A 21,390-nucleotide genomic window follows, 5' to 3' on the forward strand; every position below is an offset into this window, starting at 1 on the left:
CAATAGCGTCACTTCAGGATTTTCTTAGATGAAGAAACAAGGTACCGCACGCTTGTAAGTAGAAATTAACGTTTTCATTAGTATATTATTATTCTATTAATTATATATATATATATATATATATATATATATATATATATATATTAATTATATACAAGTAAAAACTTCCCATCGACGTAAATAAAACAGTATCTATCTCTGCAGGATGAGTGATGGTAGTAGGGTCACTCCAGATTTTGCTTGGATGAAGAAACAAGGTACCCCACGCTTGTAAGTAGAAATTAACGTTTTCATTAGTATATTATTATACTATTATACTATTAATGGGTTACAGATGTTGCAGAAAATGAGGGAAGGAAGACCTGGAAACAGGTGGATACAGAAAAGGGCAGAAAGATGTACAGAAAGTTAAACAATGAATTACGAAGGGGAACAGACAGAGCAAGGGAAGAGTTTTACAAAAGAAAATGCGTGGACGTAGAAGAATTAGAAAGAGTTGGGTAATATAAGGAAATGTACAAGGAGGTGAAATCTATGGAATTTCAGAGGAAACAAGGGGTATTACGATGGCAGTAGAAAATCAGAATGAGAAGGTAGTCAGCGAGACAAGTGAGGTCACAGGAAGGTTGAAAGAGTATGTTGAGAACTTATATGAGAGTAGGAATAGACCATGTAGCCTAAGTGTTGAAGAAGAAAATGAAATAGGCGAGGATGATAAAGGGTTTAAGAAAAGGAAAAAGCAACTCCGATAGATAATATATCAGTCAAATTCATTAAAAACATATGAGACACTCACAAGAAAGAATTTTTTCCGATTCTGCAATGAAATATATGTAACAGAAGCGCAGCCGAAAGATTTCCTGAAGACAATCATAGTACTGATGCCTAAGAAAGCGAACCCAAAGAGATGTGAGGATTATGGAAACTATTAGTCTCATATCTCATAGAGCTAAAATTCTGCTCTGAATACTGAACAGAAGGTTGTATGGAAGAACAAACGAAAAAGTTGAGAAAGAACAGTTCGGGTTCAGGAGAGGTAAGAGCACAAGAGATGCAATTGGATTATTAATAGTAAGCGATGAAAGATTTATAGAAAAAGGAAAAGAGGTGTATGTTGTATTTGTTGACCTAAAAAAGGATTGTGACCGCGTGAATTGGGAATTGTTGTTGGGAGTTCTAAAGAAGATTGGATTGGAATGGAAAGATTAAAGATTCATAAGAAACTTATATACGAACCAACAAGTAAGTGTTAGGATAGGGAAGGAACTACGTGTAACAGAGGAAAGTGCATTTGGAAGGGGAGTTCGAGAAGGATGTTGTCTTTCGTCAACAACATCTGTTTAGAAGAGATAGTGAAAAACAGCATACATGATAAAGACGGAATTTCGCTACGAGGAAGAATGATTAGATGTATAAGATTTAGGGATGTGCACGAGACGAGTCGAGACAGAATTTTCCTGACAAAATTCGAGTCGAGACACAGCTATTCCAATAAAGAAGAATACATTTTTCGAGTCAAGACGTCGCATTTACATCACATTTTCGAGACGAGACAGCCTCAAATCTTGTCTCGTGCGCATCCCTAATAAGATTTGGAGACGATATGGCGCTTGTTGCAGAATCAGAAAAGAAAATGAGTAGGATGTTAGAAACTTGAGAAAGGGCTTTGAAAAATAAATGTTAGAAAGAGAAAAGTCATGGGTTTGGAACGAAGCGGTCTGTGTCAAATAAAAAAGTGGGAGGGGCGAAAATAGAACAAGTGAACAGTTTTCTATATCCGGGTAGTATTCTTAGTAATGACATGAAGTGCGAACGTGAAATAAAAGCAAGGATAGGAATGGCGAAAGAAGCCTTTAGAAGGAAGAAAAGTCTGTTTTCTGGGACCTTAAATAAAGAGTTGAAAAAGAGACTTATAAAATGGTTCGTATAGAGTGTTCTATTGAATGGGGCAGAAACTCGGACATTACGTAAAAGTGACGAAAAACGACTGGAAGCTTTCGAAATGTAAGTGTGGAGAAGAATGGAAAAAACTAATTCGGTCAAGCGGGAAACGAATGGCAATGTGTTAGAAATGACGGGAAAAAAGAACACTTTTAGATATTACTGAGAAGAGCAAGAGAAACTGGTAGAGACATTGAGACACTGCCTGAGAAGAAATTGTATCGTGAGGGACGTTCTAGAGGTTGTGCTGGCAGGAAAGAAACTGAGAGCTCGAAGCAGGCTACAATTAATTGATGATATCAAATCACAAAGATCGTATGTCAAGACGATTAGGTTAGCGGAAGACTGTGGATAATGGAAGCTTTCCAGCTGCGGCTAGTGACCTAGCAATAAGGGCAGAATACCTATGATGATGAATTACATATACATAAGTAAAACTCTATCGATCTGCCTAGGATGAGTGATGGCATTACCGTCACTTCCGGTTTCGCTTGGATGAAGAGACAAGTTGCTTCACCATTGTAAGTAGAGATTAACATTTTCATTAGTATATTATTATACTATTAATAATAATATACTATCCATTTCCGCAGGATGAGTGATGGTGGTCGCATCATTTTAGGTTTTCTTTGGATGAAGAGAGAAGATGCTCCTCTATTGTAAGTAGAGATTAACTTTTTCATTGGTATATTATTATACTATTAATTATATATATATATATATATATATATATATATATATATATATATATATATATATATATATATATATATATATATATAAGTAAAACTATATCCATCTCCGCAGGATGAATGATGGTAGTCGCGTCAGTTCAGGTTTTGCTTGGGTGAAGACACAAGGCACTTCTCTATTGTAAGTAGGGTTTAGTGTTTTAATTAGTATTATACTATTAATACTATAATACTACTAATTATTATACTATTAATTATTATATACTATTCATTTCCGCAGGATGAGTATGGCAGTAGCATCACTTCAAGTTTTCTTTGGATGAAGAGACAAGATACTCCAGTATTGTAAGTAGGGATGAAAGTTTTTATTAGTATATTACTATACCATTATCCACCTATCTATCTATCTATCTATCTATCTATCTATCTATCTATCTATCTATCTATCTATCTATCTATCTATCTATCTATCTATCTATCTATCTATCTATCTATCTATCTATCTATCTATATACCGGGTAAGGCAGCTATTTGAGAACAAAATAACATCCGCGGAAAAAAGGAGCAGAGACTGAAGATAGAGCATTTAATGACAATTGAACGTTACGTTCACGTGAAGACAGACCCAGTGCAGGATATCATTCAATGAAACAGCCATGTGCCGCAATAAGAGCCTCTAAACTGTGTCGAAACCTTCGGGAGGCATGAATGAGGTGGGTCCTGAGAATGTTTGTGATGACATCCACAATAGCTGCCCTGAGAGCCGCAACGGTGTTGTGTGGATGCTTATTGGAGGTCCTCTCAACCACGCACCAGACGCAAAAGTCCAATGGGTTGACATCAAGATAGCTGGGGGGACTACATGTTTGGGGTGACGTTGTCGTTAAAATTCGTTTCCAACCATTCTTAAATTGAATGGGCCGTATGGGCGGGAGGAGTCTTGCTGAAACACATACGGCCTGCCACGTGCTATAGCAGTTATCTAGGGCTTCAATACATCGGTGTAAGCAATGGCGTTGACTCTGGCACCTTGACTAAAGAAATGTCGAGGCATCACATCGCCCTACTGCTAACGACCGCCAGAACCATCGCTGATGCGGGAAACTTGGTGTGCATGACAATCGAAATCTTCTCTGGTGTTTACCCAGCCACCGATCATTTCCGCGGTTCACCTTCTGGTCCTGGACGATTTTCTCATCCGAGAAGAAACATCCGAGTATTTCTGGCTGCTCGGGATGTTTCAGCTTGTTCAAAAGGCGTGTGGCGAGGTTAACTCAATTCTCCCTAGTTCTCGCGATCATGAATTGTTCTCCGCACAACATACGACTTGTAACGGAGGTCTTCATGCATCACTCGTCGAATGGTGGCCTTATCAACCTGCTTCTCCCTTGCGAGTGCTCTCATGGACTTTCCTGGGTCCGCTTCGATAACAGCTTGGACGGAAGCAAAAAATTCGGGCATCCTGGTCCTGTCCGAGCGCTGACAATGTCGTTTCCTGTGGGAAATAGTTTCCACATCACCACTGACGGCCTCCAGTTCTCTCCGAACATTGAAAACGAATGATCGTGCAACTTTCAGGAATGCAAGGAAACGATGCTGGAGTCGGTGTGTCTTACAGCCAAGGGGACGATGACAGCATGCCTTTTCATTTCATGGGTTAGCTTAGAGTTCGCCATGTTAACCTGCAATCAAAAGGGATGTTACAATGACATACAGGATGTTGTGTCACTTATACTATGTGCTCTCAAATAGCTGCCACACCCTGTATATATTCGCAGGATGAGTGATGACAGCAGCGTCACTTCGCGTTTTGCTTGGATGAAGAGACAAGGTACTCCACTATTGTATGGAAAGTTTAACGTTTTCATTAGTACATTATTATATCATTTTAATTATATATATATAAGTAAAACAATATCCATCTCCGCAGGATGAGTGATAGTAGTAGCGTCACTTCAGGTTTTGCTTGGATGAAGAGACAAGTTACTTCACCATTGTAAACAGAGATTAACATTTTCATTAGTATATTATTATACTATTAATTATAATTTGCTATCAATTTCCGCGGAGTAGCATCGCTTCAGGTTTTTTTTATGAAGAGACAAGGTACTCCATCATTGTTAGGAGAAATGAAGTTTTTATTAGTATATTACTATACTACTAGTTTATATATATGTATTTAGACCCATTACGGTTAGTCCCTTCTGAAGTGCATCTGCACCAAAAAATGCAAATCTTCAAACAAGAAATTATTCACATGGTACTGGGAATGCATTTCGTGATGGAAGAACTACATAAATAATGAATTCAGGTATGTGGACATTAAAAGCGAAAGTCTACCTAATCGATTCAGGGAAGCACTGAGCTGGTGGGCCCGTGTGGCAGCCTAGGGATGCGTGCGTAAGGAGCAGGCGCGTTAGGAATGGTAACCATGTACATAAGCGAGGGTAGTGGAAACATACTGTGTTCCTCATGTTATTACATGCTTTACCTTTAGGAGGGCTTTATTGTCACAGATCATGACTGAACAGTGAATCCACTGCATTGACATAGGAATTCAATTCGTCAGGGTTTCCTTATGCATTCAGTCGCTTACATGCTTAAATGCTTAGAAGCACGCATTTTTATCATTATTAAGGATATCAGAGGTAAGATCAGCGTATATTTTGATTATTTATACATTCTTCTCTAGAAATAATATTAGATATTTCTTCTGAAAATTTTACCTATCTATAGGTCCGTGAACTAGCATAGCACAAATGTGTTTAAGTTGTCATGAAGCACCTCCAAAGGCCGAAAATAGAAAATAACGTATTCATAGGCTGTTTTCCGAGTTCATCCACATAAACAGAATACTGATCGCCCATAAGTTTATGAAGACTAATTATAAGTTTGTTACCTATGTAATGAGGTTATTACTTGAGTACCAATATATACATTACCTAATGTATTGATGCAACGTTGATTTTTGCTGTTATAACATATTTATGATTTTCATAAAAGAAATTGCTAACCTTATATCGTTCTGTTTTTGTAACAAAACACTATTTCCTTCCATTTTACATGGGCTTTTAATCTTTTCATATTAATTTAAAAATATCCGTTTAAAGAAAAAAACGAAATACTTACAGGTTTGACTCGTACATTGTGATGAGAGTCAGTAGTGTTGTTACAATAAGAGTCACTCTTCCTGGAACAATAGTGGGTGGTACCAGGAAACTACACCAAGAGACCACCACAAAGATTATACTTGGAAGGAAGACGGATAACACATAGCTGTTGATGTCTCGAGTCATTATAAATCTCACTATCAATTGAGAAAAGTTACCTGACGATAAAAATAATGTCAAAGTTATCAATTTTGAAGCTTAATTTTATTCTTAATATTTATCTATAGTCGGCGTCACCCGAATTGGCGTGTGGTATCAGCCAATAAGCTCGCAATGCCCTATTACTGAACCTTCAGGGAGAAATCTAATCATTCATAGTTGATTTTGTTCATATTTGTGGACAATTATGAATGATTAGATTCCTCCCTGAAGGTTTAATAACAGCGCACTGCGAGCTTATTAGCTGATGCCACACTGCAATTCAGGTGACGCGGAGTATAATTATTTTAAAATGTCTATACAAAAATTCCAATATTCTTTGATAAAATAATTTGAAAATCTAAAGGTTATCCATTAAAATATCCTGTACCTGGTTCTCTACAAAAATTTGAAATAACTACTACTTCCTTTTCTTCATCATCCCAAAACTAGTTCCTTCTTTAATGGATTTATTTTTCTACTAACTCTAGGAACTTCTTGTGTCTGTTGTTAACCTACAATTATACTTAATACCATATAAAATCCTTTACTGTCCTGAAATGTATCATCTTCTAATATCTCTCTTATGCTCTTTTTAAGATGCTTCAGCTCTTGGTTTACTTTTCTCTTATAAGTACTAAGGCTGTTGTTACTTTCCTTTACCGCAGTCTTTGTTTCCTTTTCATTTCGTCTGTGAATTTACAATACTCACACTGACCCAAGCTTCTATTTCCGTTTTGACCTTGACTGGAACAAATTTGTGCATTCCTTCTTATAGTGGATTAAAGTGGAAGCAAACTATCATCATATTTCTTCATGTCATTTAATTATTTATGGGGTTTATGCAAGAAGAATGTTGACTACTGTTTCATGTTAACCCTCTTGAATAGATTGAGTCCCTTTACTCTATCCACTTCTGGATCAATCAATTACTATTCTTTGTTATGATTTTATAAGAAATGAAACAAATGGTAAACGAGTAATCTTTCAAATACCATATTAAAAATATTGTTCTTGTCATGTAATCTTTAGTCGCCATGTTGATAAACTGGTTCTACATTTGGCACAGTTTGGTAAAACTCCCTAAATACACATAGAACACTAACTAGCGAAAATCAGTATTTCTCCTCTTCCTTGAGTTCAACCCATTCTTAAATTCATTGGTATGAAGATCTAGTTTATGAATTTGGGTATGTATGGAAGGTATGTCAGTATCCATCTACAGCTAAAGTTCTAAGATTGTAGTTGATAGCATTGTATATTGGTGTGATTTCGGAAACATTGCTTTGTTATTTAAAACAATAGCGTCCATAATGTAGTTATAAGTAGACAGGAACAATGAAAAATGACATTCTAACTATTCATTCACCAATGCCAAGGCTATCGAGTTCTAACCACTGTTCGTCATCGTGTTTAATGGCACCTACTGAGTTCTCTTATATTTCAATATGTATCTTTATTGACAAATAAACTTCTGATACATTATGTGACTATACTTTCCGCTCTATATTTTATGAACATTTGACTATCTTCGAAACCTTCTCATTGAACCCCAGAAATTATTTAGAACATTATGGTTTTAAACTACTAATACTGGGAATATTTTCTAAGAGATATTGTAATTAAATGGGAGTAATCTAGAAACACCCCCTAAAAATATCTATATTGAAAATTTGTACAGTACGTGAATGAAGGTAAAACATTAAATGATATAATAATCGAAGGATTTAAATCGTTGCTTGCAAAATAAACCAAATTTTGAACTTAGGTTGGACAAACGAAAGCCACTACAGGAAAATTAAATAACTACGTAATATAGTACTTTAATAGGACAGCCAACTGGGGCAGTATCAGCTGAGAAGCTTCCATGCTCCACGGTCCTCCGCTAACCTCTTCGTCTTCACGTATGATTTTTCTGTTTTTATATCATCCATTAATTGTAGTCTCCTTCGCCCTCTGCCTCTCTTTCCCGCCACCATACCCTCTATGACGTCTCTCATGATACAATTTCTTCTTAGGCAATGTCCAACCAGTTTCTCTTCCTCTTCTTAAAAATATCTAAAAGTGTTCTTTTCTTTCCCACTATTTCTAACACCCACTCATTCGTTTTCCACTTGACCCAATTAATTCATTCCATCCTTCTCCACACCGTTTCGAATGCTTCCAGTCGTTTTACATCACTTTTACGTAATGTCCACGTTTCCGCCCCATACAATACAACACTCCACACGAAGCATTTTACGAGCCTTTTTCTCAAATCTCTATCCAAGATCCCACAAAACAGACTTTTCTTCCTCCTAAAGGCTTCTTTCACCATTCCTATCCTTGATTTTATTTCACATTCGCACTTCATGTCATTACTAAGAATACTACCCAGATATCGAAAACTATTCACTTGTTCTATTTGCTCTCCTCCCACTTTTATATTTGACACAGACCTCTTCGTTCCAATCGTCATGGTTTTTGTCTTTCTAATATTTATTTTCATCCCATATTATTCATAGCTCATCCTCAGGTTTTCTAACATTTTATTGATTTCTTTTCAGATTTTGCAACAAGCGTCATATCGTCTGCACATCTTATGCATCTAATCATTCTACCTCCTACCGAAATGCCGTCATCATCATGTAAATTTTTCTCTCTAGATGGACATTAAATAGTGTTGGCGAGAGGCAGTATCCTTGCCGAACTCCCCTTCCGTCTCTTCCGCACTCTCTTCCGTCAGTTCTTCCCCTATCCTAACACTTACTTGTTGGTTCATGTATAAGCTTGTTATGAGTCTTCGATCTTTCCATTCCAACTCTATCTTCTTTAGAACTCCCAACAACAATTCCCAATTCACGCGGTCAAAAGCCTTTTCTAGATCGATAAATACAACATACACCTCTTTCCCTTTTTCTATAAATCTTTCACCGATCACCCTTAATAATCCAATAGTATCTCTCGTGCTCTTACCTCTTCTGACCCGAACTCCTCCTCCTCAACTTCTTCATTTGTTCTTCCATATTCAGTATTCGGAGCAAAATTTCAGCTGCATGAGATATGAGACTAATAGTTCTATAATCCTCACATCTCTTTGGGTTCGATTTCTTATCCATCGGTATCATGATCGTCTTCAGGAAGTCTTTTGGCCACTCACCTGTCTCATGTATTTCATTACATAGTCGGAACAATTCTTTCTTTCCCTTCTCTCCTATATTTTTAATGAATTCGATTGGTATATTATTTATCCTGGTTGCCTTTCCATTCCTAATCTCGGATATAGCCTTTTCAAACTCATCCCGAAGAATACTAAATCCTTTATCATTCCCGCCTAATTCGTTTCCTACTTCAACATTTAGGCTACACGGTCTCTTCCTACTCTCATTTAAGTCTTCCACGTATTCTTTCCATCTTTCTATGTCCTCATTTCTGTCGTTGACTACCTTCCCATTTTTATTTTCTACTGCCATCGTAATACACCCTTGTTTCCTCCGAAATTTCACAGATTTCACCTCCTTATACATTTCCTCATATTTCCCAACTCTTTCTAATTCTTCTATGTCCTCGCATTTTCTTTTGTAAAACTCTTTCCTCGCTCTGTCTGTTTCTCTCCGTAACTCATTATTCAACTTTCTGTACATCTTTCTACCCTCTTCTGTATCAACCTGTTTCCACTTTTTTCTTTCCCTCATTTTCTTCAATATCTGCTCTGTAACCCATGGTTTCTTAGCCGTTTTGTGTTCGTGGTAACCTACTGCCTCTTCTGCAGCCTACTGTAAGCAAAGTTTAATGTATTCCCACTGTACGTTACTATCTGCGCCTATTCTTTTCTGGTTTGAATATTTTTCTTTGAATTTTTCAACGAAAAGTTTTCTTATTTCCTCGTTTTTCAACTTTTCAGTATTCAACACTTTGTTACCTGCTTTTCTTCTGTCTACATTTTCAGTTGAATGTCTACTTCGGCCAGCGCAAGATTATGATCAGAGAAACTATCAGCCCCGGGAAGGGTCTTCGCGTTCTTTAAGCTATTCCGGTACCTGTCCTGAACCATAACATAGTCTATTTGATATCTTCGACAGTCTATTGGTGATTTCCATGTATATCTTCTTCTCTTGTGCTGATTGAACCAAGTATTCCCAATTACTAGTGAATTCTGTCTACAGAAATTCACTAGTTCTCCTCTCCTTTCATCTCTTTCACCTAAATCATATTTGCCTACGATACTACCTTGCTGTTTTTCTCCCAAACTGCATTGAAATCTCCCATTACAATTACGCATGCACCCCACTTCTCCCTATCTATAATTTCTTTTATTTTCTCATAATTTTCGTCTTCTTCTTCAGTTGCATGCGAAGTCGTCGGTGATATGTCTGTATCACCATTAGAATATTCGTTTTCCCTTTAAGTCTTAACATCATAACTCTATCATCAATAAATTGTACTTTCACTACCTTCTCCTTTAAACGCTTTCCAAGAATTATTCCTACGCCATTATGACCGCCCTTTTCATTACGTGAGTAAAACTTTTTATACCCTTCGGTTCAACATCCCATTACCTTCCCATCTAACTTTGAAAAATTATGTCTTCTAAATATAAAAGAATATTAACTTCAGAAAATAGCTATCTTCCAATTACGAAATAGTTGCGAGTATACTATTAAAACAACTGCAAATAATGGATAATATACCTGATAATCCAGAATAAAATTCTACATTCTTCAAAGCACATAGCGTAATAGTGTATCTGGGTAGAAATTGAAAAGTTTCTCCACTGTAACTATCAAATCTTACTGGGTTCCTATTTGCCCATTTTAAAGTAGCAACTTCTGCTCTATAAACTCCTGAAATATAGAGCAGAATTAACATCTAAATTATTTAATATCTGACATGAAAGGGATTTCTGTCGTAGTTCGTCGATCAGATATTACGTTGACAAGATGAAGATTCTTAAAATCAATTTTCTGAAGAACTATTATATAATTTTCTAAATGTAAAGAGAGTAATGTGTACACGAAATCAATAATGTAATATTCCATAGAAAATGTTCGTTGTTTTAGAATTGATAATAAAAGTATTTGAATCCAAAACCCTAAGACGAATATTCGAACAAAAGAGAAACGGGAGTGATGAATGACGGAAACCTCATAAAGAGGAACTACATAATTTATATCGTTTACCAAACATTGTTAGGATCATCAAATCTAGGAGGCTCAGATGGGCAGTTCATGTAGCCAGAATGGAAGAAAATAGGAACGCTTTCAAAGTTTTAACTGGAAATCAAATCGGCAAACGAGTATTAGGAAGACCTAGGGGCAGAATCTAGCAGAAATAGGAATACAAAGTAGAAACTGGATCCAGCTGGCTAAGGATATAACTCAATGGGGAGCTTTGGTAAACGCGACATTGAACCTCCGGGTTCCATAGGACATAGAGTTAGTTAGCTAGTTAATAAAAGTTGTTAACTTTGTGTTTTGTGAATATTTCACAGTTCCGTACAAATTCTCTCCAGCATTGTGGATTTCAATACTAGAGTGTTATCTTCCGCAACATTAACTTATAATCTTTCAATCTAGTCATATAACGTAAGATTTATGATAAGCTATTGTGATGTTCAGAGATTTTCAAGACAATTATCTTTTCTCCATTTTCACAATCTATCAGCTTTTCAATTCATAATCCATTTGCATTTATTATTCTCTTCTTTAGCCTAAATTGGAAGATAAATTGCCACTTGGATAATAATTAAAACCCTTATTTTAAATTCCAACACTGAAACTAAAGATGATGGGACCTATGATTGACAATGCTAGACAGTATACTTAAAATTGAGAAATTTAAATTCATACAAATATTTTGAAATAGATTATATAACCCACATTTGTTATATTCCATTTTTCATTATTTGATTTTCGTAGGATCTATTCAATATACAGGATGCTGCAAAATATACATATTTTACTCAGTTGAATTTACATATTTTTGATGTAATGATTAACAATGTGATATTAATATCTGAGCTATGTAAGTTACGAAATGAATGGGTAAATAGTCTAATCTTTGATATATCATGACTAATGCGAAATATAAAAAAAGTCCTTCTCTTAGTACATTGATACTCAGTAAGTTAAAACATCTGCATCGTAAAAAACCATCGAATGATTTTAGGAGTATTAATATTTATTCATTCACAAGAACATTCATATGCCACTAGCAGATTATACCGCAATTTTTCACAATATAATTGTAACAAATACACCGATATCTAGATATTGTGGTCTTTATAGCTAATGCGCAAGTTTTTCTGTTCATGGTCCCAGATTTAATCCCGATAAGAGTACTTAGCCTTAGAGGATAATCCGTGTAGCTGTTCAGATTCTACTTTAATTCGTAAGTTCCATCTTAGATTGACTTAGCGATGAAAAGAGACGTTAAGTTCCAACAAATTGAACAAACTAGATTTAGATGTTATTTTTTCTATTTCAATAGGATATATATCTTAAGATACTTCCGAGCAAAAACTGAAAATTTCTTTGTAACTGACTTAACGCAAGCTTCAAGATCATTAAAAATAATCTAAATTCATAATACTTGATTATATTATATTTTTCTAGATATACCATGGATATCAGCAATTATCTTCAAACTGTAGCAGAAAATGAAGCTATGTGAGAATCATTTAGATACAAGTGCAATGGCCAGCAAGATATTTATGTGAGGTCAACGATAAAACAAAGAATGTCTTAAGTACAATTTTATATGAGTTATTGACCTGTCCATTATTTGAAGGCTAAATTTTGTGTTCTACTTGATTTGGATTTGCCAGCTAGAAAAGAGAATAATATTGTTTCTCATTTGCAGTCCAAAACGAGGTTTGATAAGCAGATGTTCAACTTCTCTCATAACAAGTGAACTTCTCGTTATGTCTGATGTCCTGCAAGTTACAGAACTCCAGAATACATCGAAGAGTGATGAACATTTGAAAGCTATTAATTCTAACTTGGACCATTTACTTTACAAAATAACGTTTGTGTCTTTTGCTCGTATTGTAAACATTAATTTTCCATTGTGAAATGTTTACCTTGAACTATTATTCATGATGGAAACTTTAAATAGATTGATATATTACAACAGTAATTTAAATATTTCTAATTTAAAATTGATTTAATTTTAGTGTATTTAACAACGAATAAAGTTTTCACAATTTATTTGAGGAGTGCTTAATGTTTGCTGTCTGCGGACTACATTAAGAATTGTAAAAGGTTTTGCGTACTGCTGCTTTTAATTCGGTCTATCTTTTCAGACATTGATTGTAACATTTACGTAAAATGGAGATCAAAACATATATGTTTTTATACTACCGCAATTACTAGTATTTAATTCCGTTCATAATGAAACACACTTGTAGAATTCCGTTCATTCAGCTATTGTGCGTTACTGAATGTAATTTTTATATACTCCCGAAAATACTAAAATTGAAAACTTCGTACTCAGAAATTTGGTTACCGGTCTACAGATTAGACATTCCTGATTGTTTTATATTTCAAAACAAGTTACAGTTATGGCTTATAACGGCAGTTTACACTGGCATTCTTAACAACTAACATCATTAACAACAATAAATGGTACAGAAGTGAAAGGAACTCAGGCAAAGCCTGTGTTTAAAGGTATCAATCCTGCATTCGTAGCTTATGGAACTAAGGACAGTAATCTAGAAGACAACTTGAACTGAGTGGTGATGGTATGCACACCCGAAATTTCCAGAATGTGAAACAAGAATCCCTAACAACTTGTCTACACTTGATATTTATAAATGAAGATACTGTCATTTAAGTCTGTGAGCTAAGTTTGAAGTGTTGTAATTCTGAGATGTAACACTGGTAGTAGAGAGAAAAGGTATATTGCTAACATGAACTGAAAACTGGTTAAGTATATTATATTTCTTTTCCGAATTTGGTAACTCTATGCTTCTAGATTATTTTACCCATAATAATCTATGCTTTTATGTAGGATAAATGTGAGTCTTTAAACGATTAAAATTTTATTGAAAACACGAAGAAACATATTGACTCTAAATAACATTCAATGTGCAATGTGTAAAACTTTCTCAATAGAAGTTCCCAGTGTATATAATTAAAATTCGTAATGATCAAACACAAGGAAACCCAAGGATGTTATAAAATAGAGGATCTGCCTATACAACAAAATCTTGAAGCCATACGTCACAGTTTCACCACCCCTACTCTGCCCACTCCACCCAATAAGATCGCAATATTTTGAGCCAACATTTATGGCGGATAAGAAAGCAACCAACCAGACGATGGCGGAAACAAGAGTAGCTAATCAGACGTACCGATGCTCGTTTTTTTTGGCTTAATTCAGTTAATAGGATGAAGATACATATGGGCAGATCTTCTATTTTATAGCATCCATGAGGAAACCACAAGATCAGTAGTATTGCGTTTACTCCTGATGACATGAATCCTTGGTTTAATTTTAGGAACACAGAGTGAATTTTCTTGGAGTTCTTGCATTTTTCCCTACTTTTACATTCTAAGACTCCTTCCTAATAATTCAAATTATAGTTGTCATTTGTTTGATTTAGCCTACACAGCATGATTTTAATATTCAATATATTTCATCGAGATATTAAAATAGTTTAATTCACAATAACAGAATTGATGTAATCCTAAAACGCTGTTGGACAGATAATTGTACAAAAACCAATAAACTAAATTTCAAGCAAAATAAAATAAAATAAAATAAAGTTATGATAAATTCATATTTTGTTGCAAAAAATTATGGTAAATTCATATTTTGTTGGAGGAAAGAACTTTTGGAAGAGGCCGGATTGCACAAGAATAAAGCTGTTTTATTTGTAGACTTTCATAGAAAGTTATCAAATTACAACATTCAGAAAGACTCAATTAATGCAATAAAATTTTACGTATATTAGATTTTTTTGTAAAGAAAACATATCAATGAGTCGTATGAGAATTGTTGATCCAAAATTATTTCTAAATGAATATTTCGTATCATCATGGTGCATGAAACTTTTATAAGTACTACGTTTTCAATTGATTTTATATTACATAGTTTTTTTTTTCATAAAATAATAACTTACGCATTGTAAAGTTGACATCACAAACTTGTATATCGAATGGGTATGTTGCAAAGTGAAACGGACATGGTAACAACAGAAGAACCCTGGAAAAGAAATTGATATTACACACTTATTCTGAACTAAGAACAAAATCATACTTACCTTGACACGGTGAGATAGCTTGTAAGCTTCATGTATGAGATAAATGTATGTTGTTCTTTAAACAATTATGGCATTTACCCACAATAAGCCAATCACTTAAAGTAAAATGTATTTTGTACTTTTAGTGTCAAGATAGTATATCAATAGCAATTATACAGACGAACAAACAGTAACGCCAGCTGTAACTTCTTGGGGGGGGGGCTTAGAGTGGCAGAAGTATTTTGGGGACAGCTCCACCCACACAAAAGTTATATTTTATTGGACCAATCTTACAACACAATATATCTGGAGGGCAGTCGCGGGATACACGATCCCACCGGGGCACCTGCCCCCTTGGCCCTCCTCTAGTGCCGTCATTACGAGCAAATGACAAAAATGTAATAAGACGTTCATGTGGATTTGCCCTTGATTCCATAAGTTTTAATAATGGAGAAGGAACATTATAATTGAGCTTCATAGCGATACGCGCACATAAGAAGTGCCACGAAGTAGTTTCGGGAGGTATTTGTTTCTATATCGTTTGGCCGCACCTCAATATTTCATACATTTTTAGGTCACTCTTTTGCATCTGATAAAGTGCACGCTGGGTGAAATGTGCAATATAGTAAATCCTTGCGTTAGTTAAAGTAATTCTAGAAATTTGAATGTCAATAGTATTGCGAAATACTATAATTATTATAGTATTTAATATACTGGCATGGATGTCGGCACAGGAAGCAGGTGCACCCTGTCCTATTCTAGAATTCAATTTTTAATTGCATTAATATTAGGTGTTTGGGGAGATTCACAATACTTATTCATAGAATAAATATTTTCACGAGTCAGCAAATAAGCATATGAGATCGTTTTGGCATCGTCATACTGTAGAGAAATCTAGTAATATTTAGAAGTATTGAAACGCAAATCATCAAGTATAACGCAACAGAAAAATCTGGTGTTGTCTTGCGTCTTATAAGAAGGTAACTTGACAGAACCGTCAAAAGTTTGATCCTGATATGTCGTGCATCTTTTGTTGTGGGGAGGCGTAATTTACACTTCCGGCATCTTCCATAATTATCTCAAGTTTAAGAGTCGATGGAGAAGATACTATACTAAATATCTTCCTTGAAACATACAGTGGAAGCACTAATAAATGCACTTTAGTTCAAATTCAAAATCATCGCGAGAAAATTGTCTTCTATGACCTAGTTTTAATCGAATGAAAGTACCAATTTTTCAGTGTTAGCTGTCGAATCTGCTGATACAGGAAAAGAAGCAGCTGTCGATAGGATATTGTTTTGTTGATTATAGCAGTAGAGTTTCTCAGGGTTGCCCCTAAACCGATTGGACCTATTGCTTCCAATCGAGCCAGCGCTACAGTATAATCTACTCTCAGCTTGTCCATTACACACAAGAGCACATTGCAATATTACTATCTGTAAATTTCAATATTACATCCAAGCATCTTGGACTGTGTATTATGTTCCTTTTGGTAGCGATTATGGGCTAATATTAATCAATACTGATCCAATCTATGTTAATTCTTCTTTCCAAACAGTTATCTTGTATGTAAACTTAAATCTAAAACTAACAAAGTTTGTAGCAATTTCAATTGGCACGAATACTAACGAGAACTTTAGGAAGCATTGAAACATCCAAGTCAAACTAATTGAAATATACATAATTTGAATAACTTAATAATTAATCAACTGAAAAGAAACATAATAAACAGAGAAAGAAAAAGGTTCAGTTATCAAAAAATACACAAGAAATTATTATAAACAGATCTAGTGGAACAGAGAAGTGAAGTAACATTACAAAAATTCATACATTCGAAGAACATACAAGATTACCTCACATGCTAGCATTTAAGAAAAGCACATACAAAGACTAATTTGAATACAATTAAAAGAACCAATTGGGAGAATTTCTGTAATCCTTCATTTCAATCTCCTAGGACACTAATTTGGAAATTCTTTTATCTTCAGTTAAACAAAAATACAAATAATATCATTATCAATAGACTGAGTTCAAATGACAATAATTGAATAAATCAGTTTCACTGCATATTAACTACGGATTTTTCGAATACTGATAACGTCTTAATTACTGAAATCAAAAAATATCCATAAATGAAGAAATAACGATAAAGCTTAGTGAAATTGAAAGCAGTTTTCAAAAAGTTTTTAAAAATATAAAAAAAGAACACTTCGCCAAGATTGAATGGAATTCGCTATACACATAATAAAAATTTCCAACAGAAGGTAAACAATTATTATCTTCTTGGAATGAGATTATGTGAAACCGAAAAAAAAAGAAACTGAAATTTTGAAGAAATCATTAATAATACCTTAAATGTCTCTTCATCTGTACGCATTCTTTAAGTGCAATATCAGCACTAAATAATACTAATTGGTCATTAAAACATCTTGGAATATAATATTAGTCCAAAAATTATTTCAAATTCTAAAGGAGAATAATTTTGAAATTTTACTATTATATACGAAGGCACACGTACACATAGAATAGAATGAAAAAGCAGTCAGACTATGAAAAAATGTAGTTATACGGGAATGAGTTAAATCATAAAACACCCTTATACAATTTTAAATACATTGTTAACAATAGGATAGAAGAAATAATCACCCAGTGGGAAACAAAAATAAGAGATGGACTTGGGATACATTACTGGTATCTACCATATAAAGCAAAGTTTATAGGATTTTTATTGTAGCATGAACAAGATCGAAAGTAGTGTTATATCAACTGATCCTTCAATACAACATTAATGTCTAACAAATTAAATGTAATCCCGAAAAAAGAAACAAATTATTGGTAGTGTGGAAAAGAAATCTCATCTGATTTTCCAATATGAACTTCTTCAACAAAGAGGAATCGCTTCATAAATCATCTTAAATTTCTTCAATACTTTTCCAATAACAGTTACTATGATTTTAGAAACGAGAAACTTGCACTTAATAAAAATCCTACTGCAATTTATTCAAGAAAGCATTCTGAACTTATATAAGAAGGTTCATAAATAAATGGCGGTTAGTATCAATTCATGTCCACATATTATTCAACATTAAAACATAAAATGAATGGCTGGGAAATCATTATTTATCTCAAAATTGATTTTAGAACTTCAGCTTTCATAATAAAAACTTTAAAAATATATACATTATAACAAATTATTCTGAGTGATTCCAATGAACAACTCAAATTAGAATTGTATAAATCAGGCACTTAATATTACAATTTATTACTTTGATAGGGAGAAAGCTGCTGAAACTCAATGTTTGAGCCTATGAAGAAGGCTCCTTAAAAGAGGCCGAAATGGAAATAAAAATGTATATCATATATCTGTTCCCCATTCGGAAAGGGAATTACAGAAGCAAGGATCTAATTTAATATTCGAGTCCCACTGTATTAGTGACCAAACTCAACGTGAGTCTACGCACAAACTTTGATCGCCCTTAAAATATTTTTCTTTATTCAGTTAATTTAAATTAGTATATTTCTTTTTGACTAAATATAACACGAAATCTGGTTCTGTGATGCAGTAATTTCTGTATCGCGATTCTGACATCGGGACAAGAACAAAAAAGTTTCGTTTATCCTCTTCCTTCCCTACAGTGTAGGAAAATAACGATATTGCCAATTCTTTTAAAGTTATTAACAGTGCTTGTTACTGCTCCTATTGATTTTTTCTAATACGTCTCCGAAAATATAATAAATACGCCGATTCCGAAATATGCCTTTCTTGAGCATAAACACATTTATGAAATCAATATTTAATTTCTACAATAACAAATACAATATGATAAATAGCATCAAGGAAAATTCATAGTTTTTACAATTTAAATAGATGAGTCTACGATAATGATCGGGCGTGATTTCTGACTGCAATCATATTCTTCTTCATTGTATGACATTTTCTCATAATAGTTTCATGTCACTCAATTGTGAGGTTTCTCAACTTGAGGGTTGCGATCCCTAGATGGTAATACATGAGGGCGAAGGTAAGTGAAGAAGTAAATGCAATTACTAGTAGTAAATACAACCCACAGTATACTTTACTTTTTGTTTAATTATGCTTTATTTTTTCCAAATTATGCCTTTTTATGCTTTATTGTTCATTTCAATCATCGTTTCACATTAATCGTTATAATGTATAATATTTACTATACATTAAATATTCTAAATATCTTAATCTTTTTATTAATATTTTATGCAATCAATTTCTTTCATATTTAATGAACTTTCTATTTTATTCACTGTAAACAGATATGCTTTACTCGAGTCAATCTTTTTATCACATGTGTGCACCTTAATACATACAGAAAGGGAAAATGAAAAATGCCACCAAAAAGTATAGAAAGTGCTCAAGTTCAAGTGTGAACATAATAAATACGGTGTGGAGTTTTTGTGCACATTTTGTACATTTCGAGTCATCATACATACAATTCTTATACACATGATTTTTGTACCGGAGAAAGTAACTCACTTAAAACATTTTCACAAACTATGCACAATACCACTAATATTACTCACATAATATCACCTTCACTATTCAGCACATCTGAAGCCAAACGCTCCAAAACAATATGTAACTTGTTTGAAGTTTGTTAAAGTATCATTTATACACCATACTAAAATAGGTTACCAATGAAAAGTTAGTCACCTTCATCTATGTTACACTCAGTCTCTTCGTTTCCACCACCACCACCTTGGTTAATTGCAAGTTTTAAGTGCGCCTAGAGATTTTCTTCTGTGAAACACGGTCTTTGGGAATTCAAAATCCAACTGAGCGTAAAATAACTTCTCTCTACCGAACAGATGATGGAGGAACCATTATTGTCTTCGTTGCTAGCTTACCAAGTATAAGCATCTTAGTGGAATGTTTCTGCCAGAAGGATGAAGCAGAAGTAGAAGACATTTTTTTTCCTTGTACCATTGCTACATACGTTGCTATTTCTTCTATTGGAACATCAACAGTCAAGAAACGTTTCAGTTTACCCGAAAAAAAGACGGAAGAAATCTTCTCAGAAACGACTAATGTTAAATCTAAATTCTGAACTTCCAGAAGTTCACAGCTCGATGGCGTTCATTCATATAGCTTTCAAGTTTTTTTTTAACATAAAACACCAGAACTTTCAACCTTAAGAACTGCTGACAGAAGCTAGACCCATGTTGCATCAACATTTTCTGATTCCAGGACCTGTATTTGTTTACAAAGTCCATCAGAAACTTTAGTAATAGTTCCAAGTTGAAACTGAAGGATTTCATGTTCAACCAATTATTTTAACTTTGTTGTGCAGCCCTATTTTCCTAGTCTTCTAATTCAATCCAACGTTTCACTATATTTAAATACTGTTGTGATATTTTCCTGCCTTCAGCCATGTTCCGCAGCAAGTTATTACAGGAACTGGAGGTAGATGAAATGCTCCTGTTTCTTTCAAACAGTCCAGTAATCTCTCCCTTCTGGCTGGTGTTTTCGCTAATACAGTCTTAACTGCTGCAATAAATTCATTAGGAATTTTAAGACTTCGTCACAAAGATGCAATACATGAGCCTAACAAGTAGAATGTAAGAGCTGTGGGGCAATCGCAGCTAGTCGTCTACCAACAGAAAGCATGGATGATGCACTACTGTTATCAAAACAACCAAATTATTTCTGTGAAACCAATAAGATCTAGTATATCAAATACTACTTCTACTATAACATCTGCAATATTTTACAATTTTAGTTTTCAGAAGACAAGGTTTTCGATTCACAGCATCTAATGGAGCAACAAGAAACATTCACCAAGTTACGATTTCTTAAATCTCTAGTTTCATCAACAACCATATAAAGAGAATTTCCCTCACATTTTTTATTTAGTTTCCTGGAGATTTTCTTCTGCACACTTGACAAAATACCCTCTCAGAGTGGTTTCACTGAGAGCCGGTTTTATAGATGTAGCAGATGCTATCCAGTGACAAAATTGTTCATTTCTGAGCACATGAGATGGAATACCTGCAGAAGTAAATGCTTTCACCATTTTTTCTTTTCACCACTTCAAATTAGAAATACCGAAAAGTTTACAGAAATAAAAATGAGTTTTTCATTGTTGCATTGTTATATTCTCCAAGATTTTGCATTGTAAATATTGGTTAGTATGTTAAACTTGCAGTTAAACAGAATTTTCCAAGAATGGTGCAATATGTTTTAAATTATGCTTTA

General features: G+C 34.3%; 1 protein-coding gene and 1 long non-coding RNA gene across 2 annotated transcripts in view; one reads left to right on the forward strand and one right to left on the reverse strand.

Annotated features, from left to right (window-relative positions):
• Positions 1–21,390, reverse strand: part of LOC145681471 (glycine receptor subunit alpha-2-like) — an 80,192-nt gene that overhangs the window by 6,218 nt on the left and 52,584 nt on the right. The window contains exons 7-9 of the mRNA XM_081753114.1: positions 15,045–15,127; positions 10,612–10,764; positions 5,763–5,961 (exon numbers count right to left, since the gene is read on the reverse strand). Coding sequence (XP_081609240.1) covers positions 5,763–5,961; positions 10,612–10,764; positions 15,045–15,127 — 435 coding nt within the window. The remainder of the gene's footprint in view (positions 1–5,762; positions 5,962–10,611; positions 10,765–15,044; positions 15,128–21,390) is intronic.
• LOC145681472 (uncharacterized) lies at positions 168–13,244 on the forward strand. The gene is made up of 3 exons (XR_014130788.1): positions 168–270; positions 2,914–2,978; positions 12,535–13,244. It is a non-coding gene; the product is annotated as an uncharacterized LOC145681472 (long non-coding RNA).

This window comes from Thermobia domestica, chromosome 3 (genome assembly GCF_964235325.1).
Source record: "Thermobia domestica chromosome 3, izTheDome1.hap1.1, whole genome shotgun sequence".
Taxonomy (NCBI): domain Eukaryota; kingdom Metazoa; phylum Arthropoda; class Insecta; order Zygentoma; family Lepismatidae; genus Thermobia; species Thermobia domestica.